This window comes from Varanus komodoensis, unplaced genomic scaffold (assembly GCF_004798865.1).
Source record: "Varanus komodoensis strain SLA01 unplaced genomic scaffold, ASM479886v1 scaffold5, whole genome shotgun sequence".
Taxonomy (NCBI): domain Eukaryota; kingdom Metazoa; phylum Chordata; class Lepidosauria; order Squamata; family Varanidae; genus Varanus; species Varanus komodoensis.
This window is the reverse complement of record NW_025336087.1, coordinates 31391420-31416174: the sequence shown is the minus strand read 5'-3', so window position 1 is coordinate 31416174 and position 24755 is coordinate 31391420. Positions and strand designations below refer to the sequence as shown.

Genomic DNA, 24755 nt, shown 5'->3' with positions numbered 1-24755 from the left:
TGTGTCTATGTCATGTTTGAATCAGCCCTTAGTTGCATGTGAAAATAAAAATGAGGGACATGGCAGTATGACATGTGGCGAACCTCTTGCCCAGATTTTTTTTGTTTGTTTTTTAATCAACATGTTAGATGGCAGTGGTAAGTTCACAGCAGTGGCTGTTGGTTTCCACCCCTTGACTCAGAAGAAATGTTTGGGAGACTGTGTCTTGTGTCTGCCTTACAAAGTCCCATTTCTGTAGTTAACAGGCACAAAAACTGAATATTGAAAATAAGTCTAACCTGAAGTTTTAAAGGCCAGCTGCGCTTTAGAACCTTGCCTTCAAAATGCAGGGTAAAAACTGTCGTAAGGAACAACATAGTAAAGTCTTTCTTACATAGGGGCTCCACCCCGACATTGTACCAGCCCTCTGCTCCAAATAAAGAACTGAAAAGAGATTCTGTCTGCATTCAGCTGAATGCATTTGGCTTCCAAATCACAGGGAGACTCCTGTGTGTATTCTGCCAAAGGAATTTAGAATTTCCATGCTCAGCGCATGGAAGTTAGGAATGGAGTGGACAGGGCTGACATGCACAGGGTCATGTGCATGCCAGGGGCAGGGCGGGTGGTTGCTGCAGGAAACACATGGACCTGTGGCCTCTACACAGTTTATGCCCTCACACATTTTTTGCATGCCTGAATAAAGTTACTGCTGTATAATTTCAGGAGTACAGTGTTGGTCCAGGGGTTGCTTTGTTTACAAAATGTAAAGACCCACCAAGACTTTCTAGAGGTTATTTTGGAGGAAGAATGTAGCGCACAACTGGGTAAAAGGAGCAAATTCTTGTTGGTACATTCTGGCTTGTCCTCAGTTTCCTGGCAGTTCCCTGCCTCTGTTGCTAGCCCACCTTCACCCCAGCCAGAGTGCACTCTAGGCAGAAAGTAGATGGCCTGAGCCTATAAGAATGCCAGAGCTGAAGTTGAAATTACTGCCAATCTACTTTTAGTCTACCTCTATTGTAAGCAAAGCTGCACAGAAAGAGTGATAGTGTGGAAGAAGCTGAGCTGAGAAAGGAATGAATCAGAGATTTAGAAGGGGCAGAACCCAGCTGCACACTCTTCTACTCCTGAAAGCGGGGAAAATGTAGTTCTTGCAATTTTTCAGCAACCCATTCACCTTTCACAAAGCTTAATTATTTCCGTGGCTTCTTCAAATTTGGATTTTTGCACCCTTGACTTTTATATTGCTTAATAGATACAAGAACATTGGAAGAAAATCTGTATGGCATCTGATAAAGCAAGGTCACTTTACATCATTTAGAAAATCACATGATCTTGGAAGAATCTTTCCAAGGTCAGCTGACTACCCTTTGACCCACTTAGGCTATGGAAAACTGGTAAAGGACCAAATTCAGTTAAAAGGCTTTGTCAGTTCAAGTAACAATTGCATAAACTATTCCGTCTCCAGGGGCTAGGATGGAGATCTGTTCCTAAGACACATGTGGCTGGAGTCACTTGCATTTTAGAAAACCATTTGGACAACCAACATCAAAAGCAAACCCTTGTGTATGTAATATAGAAGAAGTGGCAGATTCTCTCCTTTGTTGTGGAGCATATTTCTCACGCTTGGGGTGCTGGGGTTTCCCAATAGCAAATTGGGACAGAATTAGCCCTGTCTGTCTCCATTTCCACTGTTTTTCCAACATCTGGCAGAGGTCTGTGACCAGAAGTAAGAAATGTTGTAATTATAATCCAAATAATATTTCATATGTACATGAGGTTGCATGAGGAACCTCAGTATTTGAACTCCTGTATCCTCATTTAGATCAAGATATATCTACCTTACCCAGCAGAATCAAACTAGAAGTTTGTTTACATTACTCTGACCTGTATAAAGCCATATCAGTTTTTTCCTTAAGTTATTCTTTGATGAATGACAATCAAATCATTGTAAACATCCATATTTATAAAGCACATATTATCCATGCATGTCACAAAAGATTTATTTTTAATTGAAGATTTAAGCAGAGGTAGAAAGATAGATTTGAAAAAAGAGTTTATATGAGATAATAGGAAAAGGATTACAGTGAGATAATGGAAAATGGATGTAAAATGAAATTAATGCAGGATTTTTCCAGAGTATGCATACCATGGCACTGGATGAGGTTTTGCTAAGAGACAGCATAGAGATACCAGAGCAAGTCAAGTCACAGGGGTGAAGGTTACTGGTTAAAAGCTCAAAAGTATGGTCAAATAGTACTCAAACAGCAGTAGATCATTCCATCATAGGGAGTCTTCATCCAGGCTGCCTCAGAGTCTGTAAGCCTGTAATCATTGGATCAAAATGCTGAGGGTGCTGAGGGCAGTTCATGGCTAAGACAACTTTAGCTATTCAACCACCACCCAGTGTCATTATTACTCTATGTTCAGTAACTGACCCCAGAAGCAGATTAACTGCACTAATCACAGCATTTAAATATATATGTATCCACAACTTTTTTAAAAAGATAAGTATGCCTCTGTGATACAGCAGAACAATAACACCAACACTTAGGTGCACAGATAAACGAAATCAGGCATGTTTCTCAACCAAACAGACCAGTTTCCTTTTCCCCATTTCACACACTGTCTACATGCATAGTATTAAAAAATCCAGAAAAGTCAAACAGTTGGATCAGCTTTGCACTTCAGGTATTTTTACTCTACTCCCAGCATCTGGGCAGTGATTGGCATTGGCCAGACTTTGTATTTTCATGAAGAAACCTATTTAATGCCCTCTAAAATAGCTCAAAATGGTGAGAAAACATGACATAGGCAAATAAGCATGGTAGCTCTTGAAGCACTCATAGGCACTAACCATAATCCTTCAATTAGTATTTGAGATGAACAGAGCCATAAACTTTCCTCAGCCACCATTCGTACCAGTTCCTCTAGCCAGATTCTTCTAAAGCTTGCTTGTTTGAATTACTTTTGAGGGTGCCTGTTACCCTAAGCATATGTTTCGACTCTGTCCATGTAAGAGAAATGTGCCTGGTGCTATGAGCTTAAACAGATGCATCCTATTTTTACACAATATGAAAAATACCATCTAGTATTGGTCAGATGATCAGCAGTGCTGCAGTCAGATATCATGCAATGGCAAGAAAGACAAGGGACAGAGTACAATTTCCATCAGTCCCCAATCCTAAATAGATGGCTCAACTATAACAGTTTGCATCTGCTTTCCTTTCAGTAGGTAGGTAGTTGTACTACAGGAGTCCATTTCCACATATGCACACTTAAGCTCAATTGGAGTGGTTACCTTGAACTAAAGGTTAAGTTAGCAATCTTGCATGGCTATTTGAAGGTTAAATTATAGCAACCTTGAATGGCTATTCAGAGCAGGCACACAGGTGGAAGGGAGGGTTTGTTGTGACCATAGCAGACAGGGAGGGAAGGAGGATCATCCTTTGTTGTCTTCTGCTGAGATCCTGAAGAAAATCCACCCTATGCCCAGCACCTGCTACTAGATGTGACAAGAAGGCAGTTGCTCTGAATAATGTCTGAAATCGCCATATGAATCAAAACAGCCGGTTCAAGCATACCAGAATCTTTTAAAAGGAAGCTGGAGCCAATCAGTAGCTTTATGGGCTCATTAATGGTGCTCTTGGAGAAGATTGTTTAACCTTTTCCTCCCATACCCTATTAGCTCTGCTCGGAAAGACAAGAGCAGCATCTATACCTGCATTCCCTTCACCTCCAAGCTAGTAGCAGCTTCAGGGTAGTTATTTACATCTGGAAAATTGCATGGAAAGAAATGGTTAAACTCTTTCTTCCAAAGCAACAGTTCCCATCTTCAAAACTTCTCATAAAGGCTGGTAATTAGCAAACTAAAACCCAAGGGAGATCCTAATCATGGATCATATCAAGTCTGGTTTGACTCTTCCTCATATAAGAATCAAATCCAAACCAGAAAATGTAATAATTGGATTCTATGTTTTCAGGTCCCATTTGGGAAAAATCAAAAAGACTTGAAAGTACTTCAGATTAGTTGGCTTGTATCTATATTCTGTTGGCACAGACACAGAGCATGGTTCCATAATCCTAGCTGCAAATATCTCAGATTGTTTGGGGAACCTAGATCCAACTTCTGGGAAACCATAACAGAGGGCAAATATGGAAAGAATATATTTTTCATATTTAAAACTGTTTAAGGACTATAATAACAGAAAAACAACAAAAATGGCAGAACAGAAAAATAATACCAGAATAATAATTATAATAATAGAAAAATTAGAAGAACTTGAGCTTATGTTAAATTACTGCTAGTTTACATATACATGCCAATATTCTTAAAATATTTGAATAATTCATCTTTTTTATTAGCTTTGTGTGGTATGTGTTCAGCCTCAATGATTGCATTACTTAATCAGCACTTGTAATGATTTTATGACAACGTAAATTTTGATAGCCCCTTAATTAAGAGCTGTATATATTTTCCTGAAATTCAAATGTCAGTTAATATTTTAGAATTGTTCCAGTGTATCTCAAATCCCAAGACTTCTCCTAATTTTAAATTTTCTTGAGGTAAATGTAGGCTTCTCCTCTAATTGTTTTATTCTTCCATATATCCAGAGAAGGCACCCTAAAAAAACCCCTATATCTAAGTATCAGGTTTTGTTCTGTGTTTTTAGCAACTTTGGGCAAGTGGTTCAATGCCTAAGACATTGCTCTGGAAATAAGAGCAGCAGGTTCCGTTTAGCCTTGTGTTGGGTCCTTGCAGGATCTGTCTTCCACAAAAATAGAGAGCTCTGCTCTGCCTAATTTTGGGGCATCCTCCACATATCACAGCTCACCCAATTCAGCAGGGAAGCCCGCCTCTTCCAGGACAATTGATACAGCTTAAAGCAGACTCTAACCCCTGTTATGTAGTTACCAAAATTTTAACAAAATTTTAATCCTTTCCTTCTTCACCGAATTTGTATAGGAACATACTACATTTCACGGTTTTAGGGCTTTTCTGGGGGCATATTTGCAACCTGATCCTAGCAAGTAAATCATGGCTGGGTGAAAAAAGTAAAAAATGCATCACAACATTAACTAATCAAGGATAGGTTACCACATATGACAATGTAGGAGGGCCCTTTTGCGCTCATGTCCTGTTTGTGAGTTTCCTACAGGCTTTGTTTGTGAACTGAATGCTGGACTATTTTTCATTCCAAAATGCACAGTAAACAACTAATGACATGGAAGATCCTTTATTATTCTCTAAAGTCAGTGAGGAGACTGTCCCCACCAAAATGAGTTCAACTGTTGTGATTTTCCCTATCGGGAGTCAACAAATACTGGCTGTTCTTGGGGTCCAGCCAAAAAATCTCTTGGAACAGCTTTGACTGTTGGGCAGTATAGAAATTAATAGTAACCAGCTTCCTAATCACACTATTCACGTGGAGGGAAGAGCAGGATCACAACAGTAAACCTCGCCTCCAGCCTACATGCCACCGTGCATGCACAGTTCATATTCATATAAGGACTGGATGCAGACCCTTTACAGATGTCCCAAAGGCAGTATCCTTAGCTGCCTCAGCACTAGCAAACGTCACTCTTCGTGCAATGGGAGCTGACAGTTCTTAAGTCAATCTTGACAGTAAAAAAAATCTCATTTTCAGAACAAAATTCCACTGATAAGTCCTGATCAAGAAAAGAGCATTTCTGCTTATTTCTAGGGTTACTGTAGGAAGCACTAATGCCCCTTTGCACTAGTAGTGGATCTCGTACAACAGAAAGAGCAAAAGCATAGTAGCAGTACAGAATAATATCCCAAGCTTGTAGAATCAATACCCATAGGCATGTTTCAAGCTCTGCTTCCTACCTATGTACATTGATTCCAGTATCTGAAACAAGCATGCATCTGTGCATTAAATTTTATAGGGTTCCCAATTACATGGAGGACCCATACCTGTATACATATGGGCTCATTGCATATGGAAATGAATGCTGTGTCTGCTAGGGAGATTGGGGTCACCATGCCATCCAGCATACACCCATTGAACTTATGCTCTTAGAATCTATAAAAGTCTTGGCAGTTGTGCATACAAGTAGGTTGGAGACAGGGACACAAATCTCAGCCCCTGCATTCATATTCAGCATTCACACAACCATATCCCAAATAGTACTAATGCTTCTCTGCTGAAAAAGGAAACAAAAGCCAACTGCACATGTGAATCTGCTGCATACACTTCTGTAGATCAGCCTGGACTTCTGCAGCGCCAAGTTCTAAATCAGTCTCCAATATTTTATTACCCATTTTTACTCACTTTCTCTCTGGATGCCCAAAGTATTTCAGACGAGAGCAAGGGAGAAACATGCCTATGATAAAATAGTTTATACATATCATTGTCATTAGCTAATCCAGTAGCACAATACCAACAAAAGCCTTGGCAAACGTCGTCCCGCTAGGCCTGATTCAACTCATTTATACCAACCAATCAGGCTTCGTTCCAGAGATGGCCACAGTTCAATGTATTTGCCCAACACAAACATCTTATTAAGCAAGCCAACAACAGTGTTCTTGACTGACACTAGATGCAAGAAAGGCACTTAAGCAATCTGCTCTCAATACTATAGAAATTTAATTTCTGGCTTTATCTGCTGTGGTTTTCTGCATGCAGACTCTCTGAGGGTGACACAAAGCAATTGTATCCTTCGCCAGCCTTTTAAAGTCCTCTGAGACTTCAGGGATCACAGCTCAGATTAAGCATACAGAGAAAGGCGCAGTAATGCCAAGGCATTGTCCAGCTTTTTTCCAAAAACATTCATGTCAATTCAGAGCAATATTGAAAAACCCAGTGGGCCCACCAAGAGCACTCTCTGTGTTTGCTTAAATATGGATGTCAGAAGTAGTGCCGTAGGCACAATCTCAGCAGGACTCTAATTAATTTTTTGTGCTAACGGTCCTTTTTGAGTCATACATCCTAGATGCCACTTTTACCCTGCTTAATAAAAACCTTGAGTGCTGTATCTGAAAACTAAATACTTTACGCAGCCTTCCCATGATGACACGCATCTTTTCTACCTATCATCACACTTGATCAAGAACTACAAAATCCATGGTCCTGTTCTTTCCCCAAGGCAGGGCAACAGGGAAAACAAACAGGCCCACAAATATCCTCCATCCATGTGTGAACAATTGTTGTGGTTTAAGGCGCTTATCACAGCAAGTCCTTAATTTGCCTTGCCTGTAAAACAGAGAACATCTGAGTGCATTCAATATGTTTTATTACCAGTTAAGGGGCTTAAAGTATGTGTGCATAATATAAATGCCCCAAGAAACCCCTCTCTATTAAATACAGAGCTGGGGCTTAAGATTAGGCTAGGTTAATAACAACATTTAGGAAAATGCAAAATTGAACAATGGCTACATTCAGTGAGGCATCATACAAACCAGAACTCTGTGCTGCAATATGAAAACCAGTAAAGGGAACAGATGTTTCTACAGCCAGTTGCATAAACTGCTTGCTAATTGATTTGAACACTGCATTTAAAATTAACACAATTATTAAATATAATCATGGGCTTCAATCCAGGTTTAGTTACATGCAACTGAGCTGATTGAAGTGGGTTTGCCTGCCCTGTTTGCCCAAGGGAGCTCTTCCAGACACATGGAAATGCTGGAAGAGTGTGAAGGGAACGGGGTGAAGGGGGAAGCCTCCCCCCCCCCAAATGGGCAGAGGCACCTTCCATAAGCAGAGCTCCTCTGTCTGCAGAACACATTCTGCATCTAACCCATTTCTTTTCAAGTACTTCCCACCGCACTGTTTTTTGTTTAATTAAATTGTATTTCCATACTGCCATGTAAGAAATGATTAGCCATCTGCCCACTGTTAGGCTACAATCCTAAATCCACTTACATGCGAATGAGCCCCACTGGAATTTACTTCTGAGTAGGCATGTATGCTGTTAATTTTGTAGAAATTATGAATCATAGAATAGTACAATTGGAAGGGGCCAGAAAGGCCACTGGGGCCAACTCATGCCCAGTGGAGGGCTCCAAGTTAAAACTTCCTTAACAGATGGCTGTCCAGCTGCATCTTGAATGTCTCCTGTGTGGGAGAGCCCATGATCTCCGTAGGTATTTGGTTCCATTGTTGTATTTCTGTAATGGTCAGGAAGCTTTTCCTGATGGTCAGCTAGAATATAACTTCTTGTATCTTGAGACAATTGTTCCATGTCCTGCACCCAGGGATAATCAAGAACAAATCCTGGCTGTTGTGAACTAGGCGTTCCCTCCCAAGCAAGGCGGTCTCTCCAGTGCCCCTTATAAGCGTCTTTATTCTACTTAGAAGACTCTAAGCATTCACAAGCCTCTGAGCATACACAAAGAGATGTTGGATCTTCTCTGCCCCCCTTTACCCAAAATTTTGCTTGTGATCCCTTTAGGAAGTGTCTCTGGAAGCTTTGGAACTGGGTACACCTGCATTCTGAGCCCTTAACTGGGACAGCCTGCTGCTGTTATGACAGTCCCTTGGGTCCATGTCTTCAGGAGGCTGGCGTTCTCCATCCGAGAGACTATTGATTTCCAAATCTCCTCCCTCCTGTCCTTCTTCTGCTTCATTCAGGCAGGGAGACTGAGTCCCATGGGTGTCCTTGAGCTACTTTCATCTAGAGCAGGCTCAGACTGGTACTGAGAGAGGGAGTCTGCAGATGCAGGCCTGTCTGTTACACCAGCAATTCCATTAGCAGAGTTCAAGCTCTGAGCCTTGTCTGGTTCAGCCAACTCCACATCATCCTCACAGTCTGAGCTATCAGTCCCACCAAAACAGGCCGCTTCTCATGTGCACCTGGGAATTTCACCGTAGTGCACATGTATGACATTGGACCGCTTCTAAGTGACAACGTTCTAAGTATTCAAAAAGTGCTATCATATTTTTCCTTAGTCTTTTCTTCTCAAGGCTAAACATGTCCTGTTGGTTTATTAGGTTTCTAGCCCACCACATTAGCCATACAGCTCCCTGGGCAGTTACAACCATAAAAACAATATAGATCAATATAAAACATTAAAAACATCACAAACACTATAATGACAATAAAACAATAATAGCAATGCACCCACCAGAACTCCAGATTTCATAAAAGACATATCCCCTTCTGTTAAAATACCATTAAAAACAAGTTTAACAATTAAAATAGCAATGTAATAAAAAAGGTCTTCCTCTGGCACTGAAAAGAGTATAAAGATGGTGCCAGGTGAACCTCTCTGGGGAGCTCATTCCAAAGTTGGGGTGCCCTGCCCAGAAAGGAGCCATCTTATAGCCACCCTTCTTTTATCCTGAAGAGGGGCCTCAGGTGCAGATTTAAGGGCCTGGGTAGGTTCATATGGGAAGAGGCGCTCCTTTAGATACCCTGGCCTGAGGCTATTTAGGACTTTAAACACTAGAGTTACCACCTTAAATTGGGCCTGGATTTCAAGTGATAACCAGTGAAGATGGTAGAATACTGGCATTACATGATCATTTCTGCCACTCCTCATTAGCAGTCTGGCTGCTCTCTTCTGGACCAACTGAAGTCTTTACCCTAACCCCACATAAAGCCCATTGCAAGTATATTGCAATACCAGTGTGTGGATAACAGTCACTAGGTCCTGTCTGTCCAATTTGGCCACAGCTGATAAATTACTCCTGGCCACTGAATATGCCTGGAATTCCAGGGACAATTCAGGGTCCAGGAGCATCCCCAAGCTGTGAACCCTGTCCTTTAGGGGGAGTGCCACTCCATCCAGGACAGGCAAGATTTCTCCCATCTGAAGTTCTTTCAGTCTCTCCTCAGAGAATTTTATTTCCCAGTCCCCTGATCATCTTTGTTGCCCTCCTCTGAACCTTTTACAGTTTGCTTGCATTTTTCTTAAACCGTGGTATCTAGAACCAGATAAATTACTCAGGTTGAGGCCTAACCTGTGCCAAGCAGAAGAAAGTTTATTTTGAATCTTAAATACAGGAAATGAAGCCAACACTTCAATGGGGCTTATCTCTAGAATCTTGATGCAAGGAAGTGCAAACTAAGGGTGTTTCTGTAATATTTTCTTGCTCATTTTCTCAAATAATTATATGCAAGATAATTCAAGATAATGAAGAAGTACTTTTTGCATAGTTTCTGCAACTAGTATCCAATGGTTTTCCAGGACTAGCTGTAACAATGTTGCAGTCCCATAAACCACAATAACTAATGCAATATGGAAAATCAGGAATTTGCTTCCAAAATTTTGTGACAGTGCTGAATTCCAGAAGCTGTTGACTGCTTTTTCCCATTGTGCAGGTATTGGTTTACACTAGTACCTATTTCTGGGTCACTATTATTATTACATCGTTATTCACAAACATAGGAGAGTACCTTATACTGACTTGCATTATTGCCCACCCACCCCAGCATGACCTCTTCTGACAGCCACACTGGGTTTTCAGATGGGGGTTTCCTTCCCAGGCATATCTGAGGAGACCAGGAGCTGAACTGTTGATCTTCTGTCTGCAAAGGATGCACTTTGACTTTGAGATGAGATAAAACAAGAGGCAGATTAGCAAATCCTGCTATATTCAGAACCCCATCTCTTTATGTGTCTTTGATCCATAAATAAGACAGGTATTTGTAAAGCTGAAGTCAAGGAGACATGTGAAGGAAAAGTAGCTATCATAGTGCAGATACACTACATTTTCAGTTTAAATTTTGGATTCACAGAATGTATTCAAGCTCATGGATTGTTTTAGGGAAACAAGAAATGAAAAGCATGCTGCCTTTCAGTGCAAACTCAATAATCCTTCCCCCTCACGCAAACATACACACAGAGTCCCCTTGGATTTACTTTAGGCTCCGATTCTCTCTCAGAGCTACATTCATCCAACAAGAGAGCATGTCTCTTTATAATAATGCTGCCTTAGAATCAAGTCAAGCCCTCAGCAACCCTGTTTGCGATCTGTCTCAAATACATTATAAATACTCTCAGTAGCACCTTTTGTATATTTGATTTTCCAGCATTAGGCTGCATCAATCTCTCATTAACTTCAATAAATCACACATTTGAAACTGAGAAGACTAATTCCAAGAGACAAGTTCTGCTTTTCAGCTCTTTTTGGCGGGGGTGGGGGCAGGTTGACAGCTTATTAGCACATTTCTAAGACTCAAAGGGTATACTGTATAGGACATGTGCTTATTAATTAACAACCTGAAATTTTTAATCAGGGGTTGGATAATTACTTCAACCTATTCTCATTTTGCTTAGCTTAGTGTGATAAAGGAGAGAAGATAAAGTTAGTTTAAAGATATGTATTCATTGCACTGCTCTCAGGCTGAAACCAGTTCTGGGTCCATATGGTTTAATATTCCTAAATGTTACCTGGTGAGTAGGATGTAAAACCAGGCATTGGTGGGCATTGCCCTTGTAAATCAGGGAGATTTATATTTCCCTGCTTTTTCCTGCACATATCAACACGCTAGACGTCCACTCTGCATCCTTCTTCATGCTGGGACTTGCTGTAAGAGGCAACTCTCAAATATACATTTGCTCAAATATACATTTCCATTTGAAATGGGAAAAATGGGAAATGCAATGACATCTGTGGGGTGCAGTGCTGCTGCACATGACTTCAGCATGTTAACACCCCCCCCCTCTGATGGGTGTGTGTTTATGACATTTTAGCAATGGCACTCATGGCTTGAACAATGGAACTAAAGGGCATGAGCTGCCCTTTGAAGGCTTTGAGGGTTGGTTGGTTGGTTGGTTGGTTGGTTGGTTGGTTGATTTTCTATGCCGCCAACAGCCAAAGCTCTCTGAGCAGTTCACAGCAGCATATTTAAATACAATATAAAATGCAGGCAGTCTCTTGGCTACAAACAAATTCCATTCATGAGAAAACAGAATTTTGTCTTTAAGTCAAATTTGTGTGTAAGTCGGATCACGTATAGTTGGCCCTCCATATTTGCTGGGGTGGGGGAGCAAGATTCCCATGAAAGTGGAAAAACATCAGTATATCTAGTTTTTCCACCACCATCCAAACCCACCAAGCTCCCTCTTTGCAGCAAGGAAATGCTGGAGGGATTTCCCTCTCCAGATGGGCAGAGCTTCTCTCCCCTTGCACTTCTTTCTCACTATGGCAATGACAATTTGCCACAGTAATTTTTTACAAATTAGCAGGCTTTAGGGCAGTTTGTTCATAAGTCTGGGTTCATAACTTGGACATTTGTAACTTGAGAACTTCCTGTTTGCCAATTAAAACATCGTAAAAGTTGGCAGTACAAAACTTTAAACCAAATAAAATATACAAAACCAAAAATTATATGTTTAAAAAACCCAGTTAAACCCCATCAAATCAGCAGGCCCCAGTAACTAATTAAATGCCATGCAGTAGAGCAGTCTTTACCTGGTACCAAAAAGATAATAAAGTTGGTCAGCAGCCCTTAGTGAAGAGCTTGTTCCATACCTAAAGGAGCCACCACCAAAAAGACTTTTCTTCTTGTTGCCACCATCTCAGCCTCCCTTGGCGGTGGCAATCAGAGAAAGGCCCCAGAATTTGATTGTAATGTCCAATTAGAGATTGGGAGAGGCATTCCATCAGGTATCATGGCTTCAAGCCATGTTGGGCTTTATAAGTCACAGCCAGCACCTTGAATTGAGCTCAGATGCATATAGGCAGCCAATGCAAATGAGCCAGAATTGATGTTATATGATCAGACCATCTGCTCCCCCATTATTAATCTGGCTACTGCATTTTCCAAGCAATCTTCAAGTGCAGCCCCACACTAAGTGCATTGCAGTTGACTGTCTTAGAGATTATCAGAACATGGATCACTGATAGGATATCTCTGTCCAGATAGGGGCATAGCTGAGCTACCAGCCAAAGCTGGTAGAAGGCACACCAAGCCACTGAAGCCATCTGGGCCTCCAGTGGTAATGATGGCTTCAAGGAGCAACCCCATCTAGAACAGCTTGGATTTCCTCCCTCCAGTCAGAAGAACCACCTACCAACAGCATCTCAGTCTTACCTGGATTAAGCTTCATTTTGTTAGCCTCATCCAATCCATTCTCACAGCCAGGCACTGGCTAAGCACATCCACAGCCTCACCTGCTGAAGGAGAGAGAGAGTTGCATGTCATCAGCATATTGATGACAGTGCACTCCAAAACTCTGGATAACCTCACCCAGTGGTTTCATGTAAATGTTAAAAAACAATACTAGAGAATCCAAGAGACAGAGCAATACCCCCAAGCACCCCCTTGTGGAGTCTGCCATCCAAACAGGAGTGGAACCACTGCAATGCAGTGCCTCTCACACCCAGTTCAGACAGTAGCCCCAGAAGAACACCATGGTCCCTGGTATCGATCCCTGGTAATATCCCTGGTATTAGTGGCTGCCAAGTCTCCTAAATTAAACACAAGAATAGGGAAAGCCTGCTTCTTTCCATTTGGATGTGTTGGCTTGAGTTGCTTCCAGGAACTTACAGAGCAAAACCAAGCAGCTGTTTTTTGACTTTCAGCTTGTATGACACTTCACCCACCCCTGCCGCAAGCAGATGGGTCATGGTTAGGAGTGGAGCAAAACAGGACAAAAGAATTTGAGTTTTCATTTGAGTTCATTTCTGAACATTATAGAGCCTAGAGTTCGCAACAGTATTTATTATATTTGCATAGGGAGGAGGACATTCCATTTGTTTCACGTCACTGGCAAAATAGCATGCATCGAAATTAGACCCATGAGGATGAGAGATGCACTACAATTAGCCAGGAACCCTGCATATCTATGTATCTCTATCTAATGGATCCCAGCTGCTTTGAGCTCTCCCAGAGTAAGCATTTGGCTGCATTTTGGCAAGGTCCTATATTGTATGTGCAGCTTTAACTGAACTACAGCACAGGATTGAGAGATGAGAAGGCATTTGCATCATAAGAAGCAAAATGTCCTCAGGTGTGACACTGCAAAGAACACACTGCATACTTGTGTTTCCTTGAATGCGATTCGAGGTTCACACAATTTATTTTCATTTTACTATTCCTCTTTAAACTTTCATTACCAAGTAATTTATCTCAAATACCCATCTGCAGTTTCCCTCTTCCCATAAGACTCAAATCTATTTTACATTCATTCTTTTAGGAAATCCTGGGGTACAGGGCTAGACAGGAAAGCCTGAATTTATATTCATTAAATTTTATTTATAATTACCTTCACAACCTGCCTTTTTTCCTCCAAGGAACCCAAGGCAGCTTACCAATCCTCTTCTTCCATTCTGTCCTCACAGCAATCCCTGTAGGTAAGTTAGGCTGAGGTTCAGTGATTGGCCCAGAATCACCCACTGAGCTCTAGGTGGGGACTAGAGTCTGAGTCCTAGAACATCATTCTCACCCCTGCACCACATATGCCACTACTCTGACCTAAAAGAATCAGAGGAGCCCATGGTGATGGAAGAGCAATTCTTAAAACTTTCCTATCCAGGCAATCACTTGAACATCCGCAATAAGGGCTAAACATCAGTAAAGTACTGTCCCTAGCTTGTCAACTTTTGTGACTCCATGTAACATGAGAGTCCTGTTTGTGGAGTAGAGTTCTAGTCACATCTGCATGGACACAAGAAGAATTCTCTGCGTAATCAGGGACCCTGACACAACCAACATGTTCAACTCAGACATGACTAGAACTTCTCTTTTGATCTCCCTACTCACATGAGCAGGTCAGGAACTCAAAGAGCAAGGGCTCAGATGTTGGGGTTAGAGCCAGTGTGTCCCACCAGTGTGTCTGCACTTTTAGCCTTCCTGCAAGTGGCTTTCCCTGAGTTTCAGAAACAAAGTTACACTACACAGAGGGAGGAAAATTAGCAGTAGACTCATAACATAGGGGAAAGTCCTGTCGCCAGACTTTGAGGAATACGAACTGAAAGCTTTTCCCATTAGAAACAAATAGAAGCTATATAACTAGATCAAAAGCATGCAAGTGCAGAAGAGACAGGCATCCTAAGTTACATACTGCTGATTCTGAAGGTTGTGGAAATGGAAATGGGCTACTTCCCACTCAGCCACAGTGGGCATACTTTCAATATACGAAGCTCAAAATAGTTGCCACACTCACTACATTTGCAGCTCACGACCTGCCTCCTCACCACAGCACATTTAGTCATTGAAACTTTACACCCCAATTAGCAGTTTCCTCTTCATCCCTTCCAGAAATCACATCGTATTTCATTTACCCAGCCTTGCTCCCATTTCCATGTATGTATGCCAGCTTTGTGGAGAGAGGGAGGTTATAGCTTCGCCATCTGGTCCACATTATATTAGAAAACAAGGAAAAGATGACAGATCCCCACTGTGAAAACCGCATTGCTCTCTCTATTTCCTATTCACTGTGGCCACTGGATTGCTGTAGCCCTAAAGACAATTTAAAAGTTCACTTTTAGTGAATGATGCATTTAAAACAACAACCACACAGTCACCTTTTGGCAGCATCATTTTTTGGCAGGTACAGCATGTGATAAAACATAAGTTATGTCTGGATTGAAAGATCAAGGACTAAAGCCCATGCTGTCTGCAACAGTTCTAAGAAAGTTATTTCAACTGTCTTCATCATGAAGGGACAAACTTCATTTTATGTTACTTTGCTAAATCACTATCCCTGTTTTGTCTTTTGTGGAACCTGTAGTGAAGCATTTAGCTTCCTTTCTTTGACTTGGTGTCTTCCAATGGTTTAGGGCTACGACTCTGGTTATTCCTGACCATTGGCCATGCTAAGTAGGACTGGTGTGAGTGAAAATATCTAGATCTCACTAGGCTGAGGAAAGCCACTGTAAGTAACTCAGCTAACTCAGTCCGTAGTTCCCGAGCATGCTCAGTTCTTATTGGGCTATTTGAGTGGTTGGCTTTTGTCCCATACTGCTTTATTGATACTTTCAAAAACATTTTGTTGTATTACAGCAAACCTTCTTCTCAGTGGACCTGCTTCTTTCAGCACTCACCACCTTAGATTAGCAGGAACAATACTGGAGATACATTTTTAAACGTTTTGAAAGTGGGCCCACATAGGTAGTAGTGGTGGAAGGGAAGTTGTAGATCCAGAGAGAAAACGTAGCTGAACGACTTTGACTGCAGCTATCGTACAACAGGTACAACCAGATTCATTGTGGGCAGCTTCTAAATTGTTAAAAGAAGAAAATGGTTAATCACTTTTCTAATGCCCCTGTGATTCAGAATGCTTGCATTGGGCAGGCTGTTTGTGGAGTGAATTAATAATCGAATATGACAAGAACATATAGTCCTATGTGTCACAGCAGGGAAGGAGAGGCCCTCAGACCATGATCCTTGATCCTTGAAAGGAGAGGTTACAAGTTGACAAGAATGTCCCTATTTTCATTTGTGAAAAGTTGTAGGCATATAGAGATACCATGAAGACAGGGTTGTTTGTTTTCCTTTGCCAATGAATGACCCACAGCAAGGATTCTAGGAGAGTTTTACTTGCCTTCCCTATCTAACCTACTCCACAATCTATTTTTATACAGCTCAGACACTAAGACTTCCTTTGGTGTTTTGCCATCTCTCCCCGCGATTGCAGACAAGACAAACTAATGCTTGTAACATGTTGAGACTATTTTGGTCTCTCAGACAGACTTATTGTGATAAAAAGAAAAATACAGAGCCCTTTTATATGGCCCACTGTCTCTTTTGAATTTCTTTTCTACAGATGTGTGCTAATAGCTTCACTGTGGGAACAGTCACATGCAGCGTACATGTTGTGGCATTTTTAGAAACAGAGAAGCTGGATAAATTATACTTAGGTTAGCACTGAGAAGATCTTTCATGGTGCTAAATCTTTGTTAGAGTGTCTTCTGTCTTTAGAGAGACTTGTTGTGCAGCACCAACAAACTGATAATACTCACAAATTCTTAAAATCGATGCATGTAGGGGCAGTTCGGGTGTTAGTGGGCCGGCTAATCTCCTACATGTGATGGGGCACCAGAACTGATTTGGAAGCCCTGCACTGATTCCAGCTGAGCATGGCAAATTGACTAGATCGTTTCAGGTCCTCAATTTCTAGTGTTCAGCCTCTGATTGCCATTCCTTACATGGCCTAAATATAAAGCACATGCATGTAACAAGAAATCAGGATCAGAAGGCTAGAGGAAAACCTGAAATTTACAGCAGCAACAACAATAACCTCACACACATAAAATTGGTGAAGAAAATCCCCCAAATAACCCAGTAAGTATCGCCTAGGCTCAGTGTCTATAGAAACTGGGAGTGGACAGAAAAAAAATGATGGGACTGTAATGGAGTGGCTGGAATCTTGAACAGGAAGTATTTTACATTTAGCAGTGGGAGGAGCCTTAACAAGGTATTATGTCCAGTAAGGACCAAGCCTATTCAGTGATGATGGAACGCTGTCCGCTTGTCATGGGTAGAAAGAAAAACTGGAAGGGAAAAGGAATGGAGTAACTGGAATTCTGAACAGGGAACACTAACCACTGGAACTATTGGTTGCAGATCACATTTGTATCTCTGGATACCAGAACTTGGGAACAAAGGAATGTCCACCACGTGCTGGTTGGCCATTGCTAGAAGGTCTATATAGGCTTTGGTCTGATCCAGCAAGGCATTTCTTTGGTGCATATGAAGTCCACGATAGTGATCATTTTATTTTTGATCCCTTTGCTAGACATCCCTAACTAAAGCTAATATCCACGTTGGGGATCATTAAGAAAGGTATTCAAAATATGCCAATATCACAATGCTTTTGTAGCAATCTGTGGTGTGATAGAAACACTGAGTGCATAGTTAGAGAATGGGCAGAGAGAGGTTTTCCTCTCTTATAGCACCAGAAGCTGGATAGCAGAAAATTCAGAACAGACAAAGGAAAGTACTTCTTCATGCAACACATAGCTGAACTCTAAGATTCATTAGCATGTGATGTGGTTACAGCCACCAGTTTGGATAGTTTGAATGGGGCCTCTCACAAATGTCTGGTTGGCCACTTTGAGAAATAGGAAGTGAGACCAGATAGGTCTTTTGCCTGGTGCTCATCACACCTTGTCATGCGTGAGTTGCATGTCCCACGCATATAGCTAGATGCTGCACTCATTTGATTCCTGTTTTTCCTCCAGCTCTCCTTTTGGGAAGGGAGAATTAATGAAATAATTGCAAATTTCATGTCCATTTGTCTATGCAAACATCTCTTTCACATGTGACTTTCTTGGCATACTGACAGCACTGTGTGATCCCAGAATGTAATTCTAGATCCCAACAGTTGGGGGTTACTGTGCCCATTAAATTTGAACTCTCTGCTAGACATGGAATGACAGCCTTTCCCCACCAAAGCAGTTGCACTAGATGATTATTGGGATATCTTCCAGGAACATGTTTCTGCAAGAACTTGTTTCTCCCTCCCTTAGAATCAATCTCAACATTTAGGCAGGATGGTAGTTCAGGAATGTGGCCTATTCAGCTGCATGGGGCATTGCTTGTTTGAATATGCCCTCATGCTGGAATTTCAGAAAGCTTACATGTCAAGGGGAAATCTTTCACATTTTCACATGCAGAGAGATTTTAGCATGGAGACTCCTAGAAATAAGCAATTCCCCAAATGCATGCTGAAATGATAACATGCCCATGAGATGACAGTATACAGTTACAGTTAGTTCTGAAAGCAGAAACGTTCCTTGCTGTTCTTTCCTTATATGAAGGTATACATTGCTCATCACAATGTAATAATTTGCATGAAAAGCTTATTTCAAAACCACTTTTTTCAGAGCATTTCAACTTTTAAAAATCATTACGTTCCAGCATTGTATCCAAATATGTTGCCTATACATCCATAGAATGTTTATATATAAAAGGACAGCATTGTTTTCATATAGAAGTACTGATTCTATAGGCCTGCTTATTTGGGGATAGTTTACATGAACATTATGTTAAAATTCAATTCTAACTCATTCCTTGAATGATCTGTATCTTCCAGAAAACCTTGAAAACCAGAATCATTGTCTTTCTGCTGTACTAAGGATATTTTTACAATTAATTATAATAGTTTTGAAGGCACTTGTATTTCAATGATCTCTAAAACATGATAGGAATTTAGAACAGTTTAAAGCAAACATTTTGTATTCCTTTTTGTTCTGACAGTTAATGGTTCCTCATTCTGTAGCCCTAGGATCAATGTTGTGAGTTCCTGCACTACAAAAACAAACTCTAGGTTCTTAGTGTGAACACACAATCACGCCATGCCCATATCATGAAATGCTCTCCTCTCCCTTTTATAGAGACAAAGCTGTGTCACCCATTCCACACATTTGGATGTTCACACAGAAATCCTGGTTCATACCAGAAGTTATGAATGGCATGGAGAGAAACATCTACTCTTCAATCATTCTATTTCAGCACCATCCCGATTCATACATATAAAGCATTGGGTATTAGCTGGTGGGGGGACTAAGCAAGACTGCTTTTACATGCACCTTATGGCCTGTGATCCAGAAATGTCCATGCACAAGAACGGGCTGCTCAGCACTGGTCCATGTACCTTCACATCAGTCAGGACAGTCAGTTTGAACAATATCAATTTCTATCTCTCCAACATTCATTCAGGAATCCCTGCATCCCCTCTTCACTTCGATGCTTACATTGCTAGTAGCAAACACATTTTTGATAAAATAGTCTGCTTCCCATTGCTGTACAGTAAGCACATTCTAAAAGTAAGGACACTTACTGGCAAAGAGTCTTCTCCCCAGTCACTTTTGGCTCCCCCAACATCCTGCTTTTTGTTTGCCTCCCTTGCTAATTATCACATCTTACAAAGCAGTGAGCAGGTTTAAACAGATGTCATGGCAAACCAGTAAATCAAAGGGAATATTGCAGAAATGTAAAGGCAGTGTAAGCTGAGAAGCAAGAAGGGAGGATGGCAATGGCATGAGCAAGACTGAGAGGGGTGGCAGAGGATTGGGATGTTCAGGGCAGCTCTCTAGTCATTCCTGGTAAAGTCACCCTGCTGGGTTTAGATGACAAAAGACAGTAAAAACAACAGTAAAATAAGCCATGGGTTCCCAGAGTAGCTTTTCATGAAAAATAAGCCATACTGCAGAAGCTGTGCCAGCTGCACATGATTAAAAAAAGCCACCCTGGCTGATAGTGGGTTGCCATGTTGTGTAACATGACTATCTGCATGCAGACATGGTACTGACCATTAGGTGGAGTAAAGCAGGTGCCTTAGATGCTGGGAGTCCAGAAGCAGCAGCAAAAGGTTGTACCCTGTGACTTGCTGTAGAGCCACTGAGTGAGCCTGCCAACTTCCAATTAGTAGAAGACACTGTCCTGCTAGCAGTTTTAAACCAAGATTTATCCGTCAGTCTGATAAGCTTCCATAAATGGAATAGAAGAGGGCTGCTAGACTGTAAGGTACATTCCTTTGTAAGATGGACAGCAGGGGGGCATGTGAGGGGCTACAATTTTGTGGTCTTTTCTTTAATGCTCCATTGATCCTGGCACACTTGTCTGGAAAAGCATATCAATGAATGACCATGTTTCGTTGGGTGAGGGTTCTGCTGAGGTATATAAGGACTGTAAAACAAATCTGTTCTGAAAGAGGAGTTTGTTTTGTTTTGTAAATAATTTGACTGAAATGAAAGGGAGTTTTCTTTAAAACAAACAAAAACTTTTACCAGGGTTCAACTATATATAATGCAAACAATCTGCAATAGTCGTTTCCTTCTCCTTCTTGTACCCAAGGAACAGTGTGAACACTATTAAGCAGTGGGTGGATGGCCACTTGTCAGGATCCTGCCGAGCCTGTATTGAATTGGCAGTTGGACTAGATGGTCTATAAGAGTTCTTCCAACTCTACAATTCCAACTAGTGCCTTATATATAAAGGATTTTGGCTTACTTCTTAAACAGTAGCCAAACACGCCATATTGCAGACCATTTTTGAAATAGGATGTTTGAAATAAATGTTTCCATTTTTGAAATAGGAACATTTCAAAAATAATTCGTAATTGTAGCATGGAGGAAGGAGTGTGAGTTGGGGGAGAAATGTTCAAAGAAAAAGTGTCCAAAACTCCAACTGGGCATCGGTAGCTCTTTGAACCTTCTTGCCACTTCTTAGCAGTGGAGTAGCACTCCATACTGAGGCAATCCAAGGCCACTATTGTCATATCAAAGTACCTTTGAAGTGTTTGTAATCCAAAAGAGTTATTTCCAGATAGTTGTAGAAGTTCCAGCTAGTGAATGGCTTTAAATTGATGAATTCTGATCATGATCATTTCCTCTGCTGTTCTCTTCTGCTTACCTCTCTGTGATATTTGTTGCAGGGGTGATTCGTGAGAGTTATCTCAAAGGGCATGATCAGCTGGTGCCTGTCACCCTCCTGGCCATTGCAGTCATTCTTGCCTTTGTCATGGGGGCTGTCTTCTCGGGGATCATAGTCTACTGCGTTTGTGACCATCGACGCAGAGATGTGGCCATTGTGCAGAGGAAAGAGAAAGAGCTGGCCCAGTCCCGCCGAGGCTCCATGAGCAGTGTCACCAAGCTCAGCGGCCTCTTTGGGGACACGCAGTCGAAAGAACCAAAGCCTGAAGCCATTCTCACTCCCCTGATGCACAACGGCAAGCTTGCCACCCCCGGCAGCACAGCCAAGATGCTCATCAAAGCTGACCAGCACCATCTGGATTTGGCTGCTTTGCCAACCCCAGAGTCCACCCCGACACTGCAGCAGAAGAGAAAGCCCAGCCGTGGCAGCAGAGACTGGGAGAGAAACCAGAACCTCATCAATGCCTGCACAAAAGATATCCCCCCTATGGCATCACCCGTGATCCCCACAGACCTGCCTCTCAGGGCTTCTCCCAGCCACATCCCAAGCGTGGTGGTCCTGCCCATTTCTCAGCAAGGGTATCAGCATGAGTATGTTGATCAGCCAAAAATGAGTGACGTGGCACAGATGGCTATGGAGGACCAAAATGCTACCCTTGAGTATAAAACCATTAAAGAGCATCTCAGCAGCAAAAGCCCCAACCACGGGGTGAACCTGGTGGAGAATCTGGATAGCATGCCCCCCAAAGTACCCCAGCGGGAGGCCTCTCTGGGTCCCCCCAGCTCCTCTCATGCTCAGAGCAGTCTGAGCAAGCGGTTGGAAATGCATTCTTCTGCTTATAACGTGGACTACAAGAGAAACTACCCTACGAACTCGCTTACGAGAAACCACCAGACTTCAACTCTCAAACGAAATAATACAAATTCTTCTAATTCCTCCCACCTTTCAAGAAATCAGAGCTTTGGCAGGGGAGACAACCCCCCTCCTGCCCCACAGAGGGTGGACTCTATACAAGTCCACGCTGCTCAGGGTCAGACTGTGACTGTGTCTAGGCAGCCCAGTCTCACCACGTACAACTCGCTGACAAGATCAGGGCTGAAACGTACACCTTCATTAAAACCAGATGTACCCCCAAAGCCTTCCTTTTCCCCTCTTTCAGCATCAGTGAAGCCTAATGATGCGTGTACATAATCACCGTGGGGTGGGGGGGACAGCAGGTGACCAGAGTATGCCCTTAAAGCCAGTCTTCGGCAGCCATAATGCTAGTTTCGACTGACCAGGAAGCTGCTAAGCCTGTGGATGTACTGCTCTCTGGGAAAAGTGGAATATTTGTTAACATTCGGGCCATGCAATCCACAGTTTGTCACCACAGGACCCACCCCCACAACACAACCGTCCTTTACTCAACAGACTAACCACAAACATTGAGCCAAAAGCACACACCTGAATAATGACTGTGATACTTCACTCTCAGCTGCACAGTGCATCCCAGAACTGGGAAACGAGTACTCTGAAAGCAAAAGGAATGGGAAAATGAGCCACCAACAACAGCAACAGAAGGATTGCTTGATGAAGCTAACACTAACTGAACTGTGGCAGACATTTACTATGTACAGGTACTGTGAAAGGCCCATCAGTGTTACAGCCATTTGGTTAAAGCAGATTGCCATGTTGGGCAGTGACCCTGTCATAGGTTTCTGCTACTCTTCTCTTTTAATAACATGTGACTGTTAACGCAAGTAACTCCTATTATTTATTGTTCATCCTTTTTGTCTTTTTTTAAAAATTCCTAAGGAAATTACTTCTGCATATCATCATATGAGCAGCTCTCTCCAGAAGGAAAAAATACATTGAAAATTATGCCTATTTAACATGAAACCCATTAACTGGAGTAATTAAAACTCTTTTTATTTTTCCAATAAATTCACTGAGTTAAATAAGTTGGAGGTGGAATTCTGAACTCTTTGTTTGGACTCTCTAATCACTTTCTGGAAGGCAGACAAACAACAAGCCCGGGTGGGGGGGCTATTTATTTCCATGGGTGTTAATTTGTCTGGCTGGCCAGCCGGCCTGCCTGCCTGCCTCTGTGGCAGGCAGCAGAGAAGCAAACCTCCCACCCACCCGTCTACCACATTTCCCTCTTCCTAGAGTAACGTCCTGCAGAGGAAGCACTTCGAAAGCTGCACGCCTCTGTTCCATTGCTGTGAACATGTTTTTTTTGTCAGTAGCTAATACTTTCTGTGAAGGCACCAGCTTGTTCTCTGCCATATCATTTCACCTTTGCATGTGAGATGGCAAATAAAAGTCCACAAACAGTGGGGATTCACTCATAGGCTGGCCTCTGCCATGCATAGCTTATGGTCTTACCGCACGAGGTGGGGGAGGGTGGGTTTTTTGTGGGAATACTTATGTTAATAACCTGTCTTCTTCCACATGTAAATTTGTGCCTTACACCCTCAGTTGTGTATATTTGTGAGCTGTAGTATGTACAACCTTGACCCCTCTCTTTGGAATAAATCAGAGATTTATTTATCTCCATCCTCAGTTACTTCCCTGCCCTGGAGAACTGGAGAAAGAATGTTGTGGTTACTGTAATAGCACCACTCTGGCCCACAAGAAGACAGGGTGGCAACAATAACACATTGCTTCAGTTTGACTTCCTAGTTGTGCCCGTTTTGATCTCCAACCACCCTTGGGCTGTGCTGGCAGTATGGATGCTGTACTGTGGGCAGCATTTCTTCCTACCTTCAAATTGTCATATCATTTCAGCATCGTGGCATATTCTTTTTCATAACCAGCAAAGAACTTGTGAATGGACTCTCACCAAGTCTGGTGTGTCCACTGGAGACAAGCACTATGTGCAGTTGGCTGTCTGGTGGAAAGACCCCAGGCGCACATATGTAGCGCATGTACAGCACATGAAAAGAAATGGAAATAAGTTTAATGCAGGCTGGATCCTGCTGTTTGAGTAACTGCTACAGTAAGGCAACCCAGATGGATGCTGTATAACTCCCCTTTGATTTGGTGGGGTGGGGGAAATGTGTGGGTGCACAAGTGTGTGTAGGAATGTATGTTTTGACAATGTCTCAGTCATCTGTGCACAAGTATAGATTTGGTTTTTATTCTATTATTATAAATGTCAACATGCTGTAGCAAAAAGCGGGGAAAGGGTTGTGTGTGTTTTATATGGCCTGGGAGAATGTTTGGGAGGGGAGGGTGTTGTTGCTTTAGTGTGGATTTCCTCTTTTCTTTTCTTTTCTTTTCTTTTCTTTTCTTGAGGGGGATTTTTTAAGACAATAATTTTTTTATACTTCATTTGGATTTATTTCATTGGATTTTGAATGTGGGACCTTTTTTTTCCTTATGAAAAAAACAAGAAAAATCTTGAAGTTGCTTAGCAGCACATAGGTGGTCCTTTAGAAAGTCTGGATGACTGAAACCAAAGTGTGTAACAAGGGTGCTTGCAGATCTTATCTTTTCTT

General features: G+C 42.0%; 1 protein-coding gene across 5 annotated transcripts in view; it reads left to right on the top strand.

Moving 5' to 3' along the window:
• Positions 1 to 23217, top strand: part of SEMA6A (semaphorin 6A) — a 183368-nt gene extending 160151 nt beyond the window's left edge. For all 5 annotated transcript variants that reach the window (XM_044445818.1, XM_044445817.1, XM_044445814.1 and 2 more), the window contains one exon: positions 21275 to 23217. In XM_044445818.1, coding sequence (XP_044301753.1) covers positions 21275 to 22464 — 1190 coding nt within the window. In that variant the 3' untranslated portion in view covers positions 22465 to 23217. The remainder of the gene's footprint in view (positions 1 to 21274) is intronic.
• The last annotated feature ends 1538 nt before the right edge of the window (positions 23218 to 24755 follow it).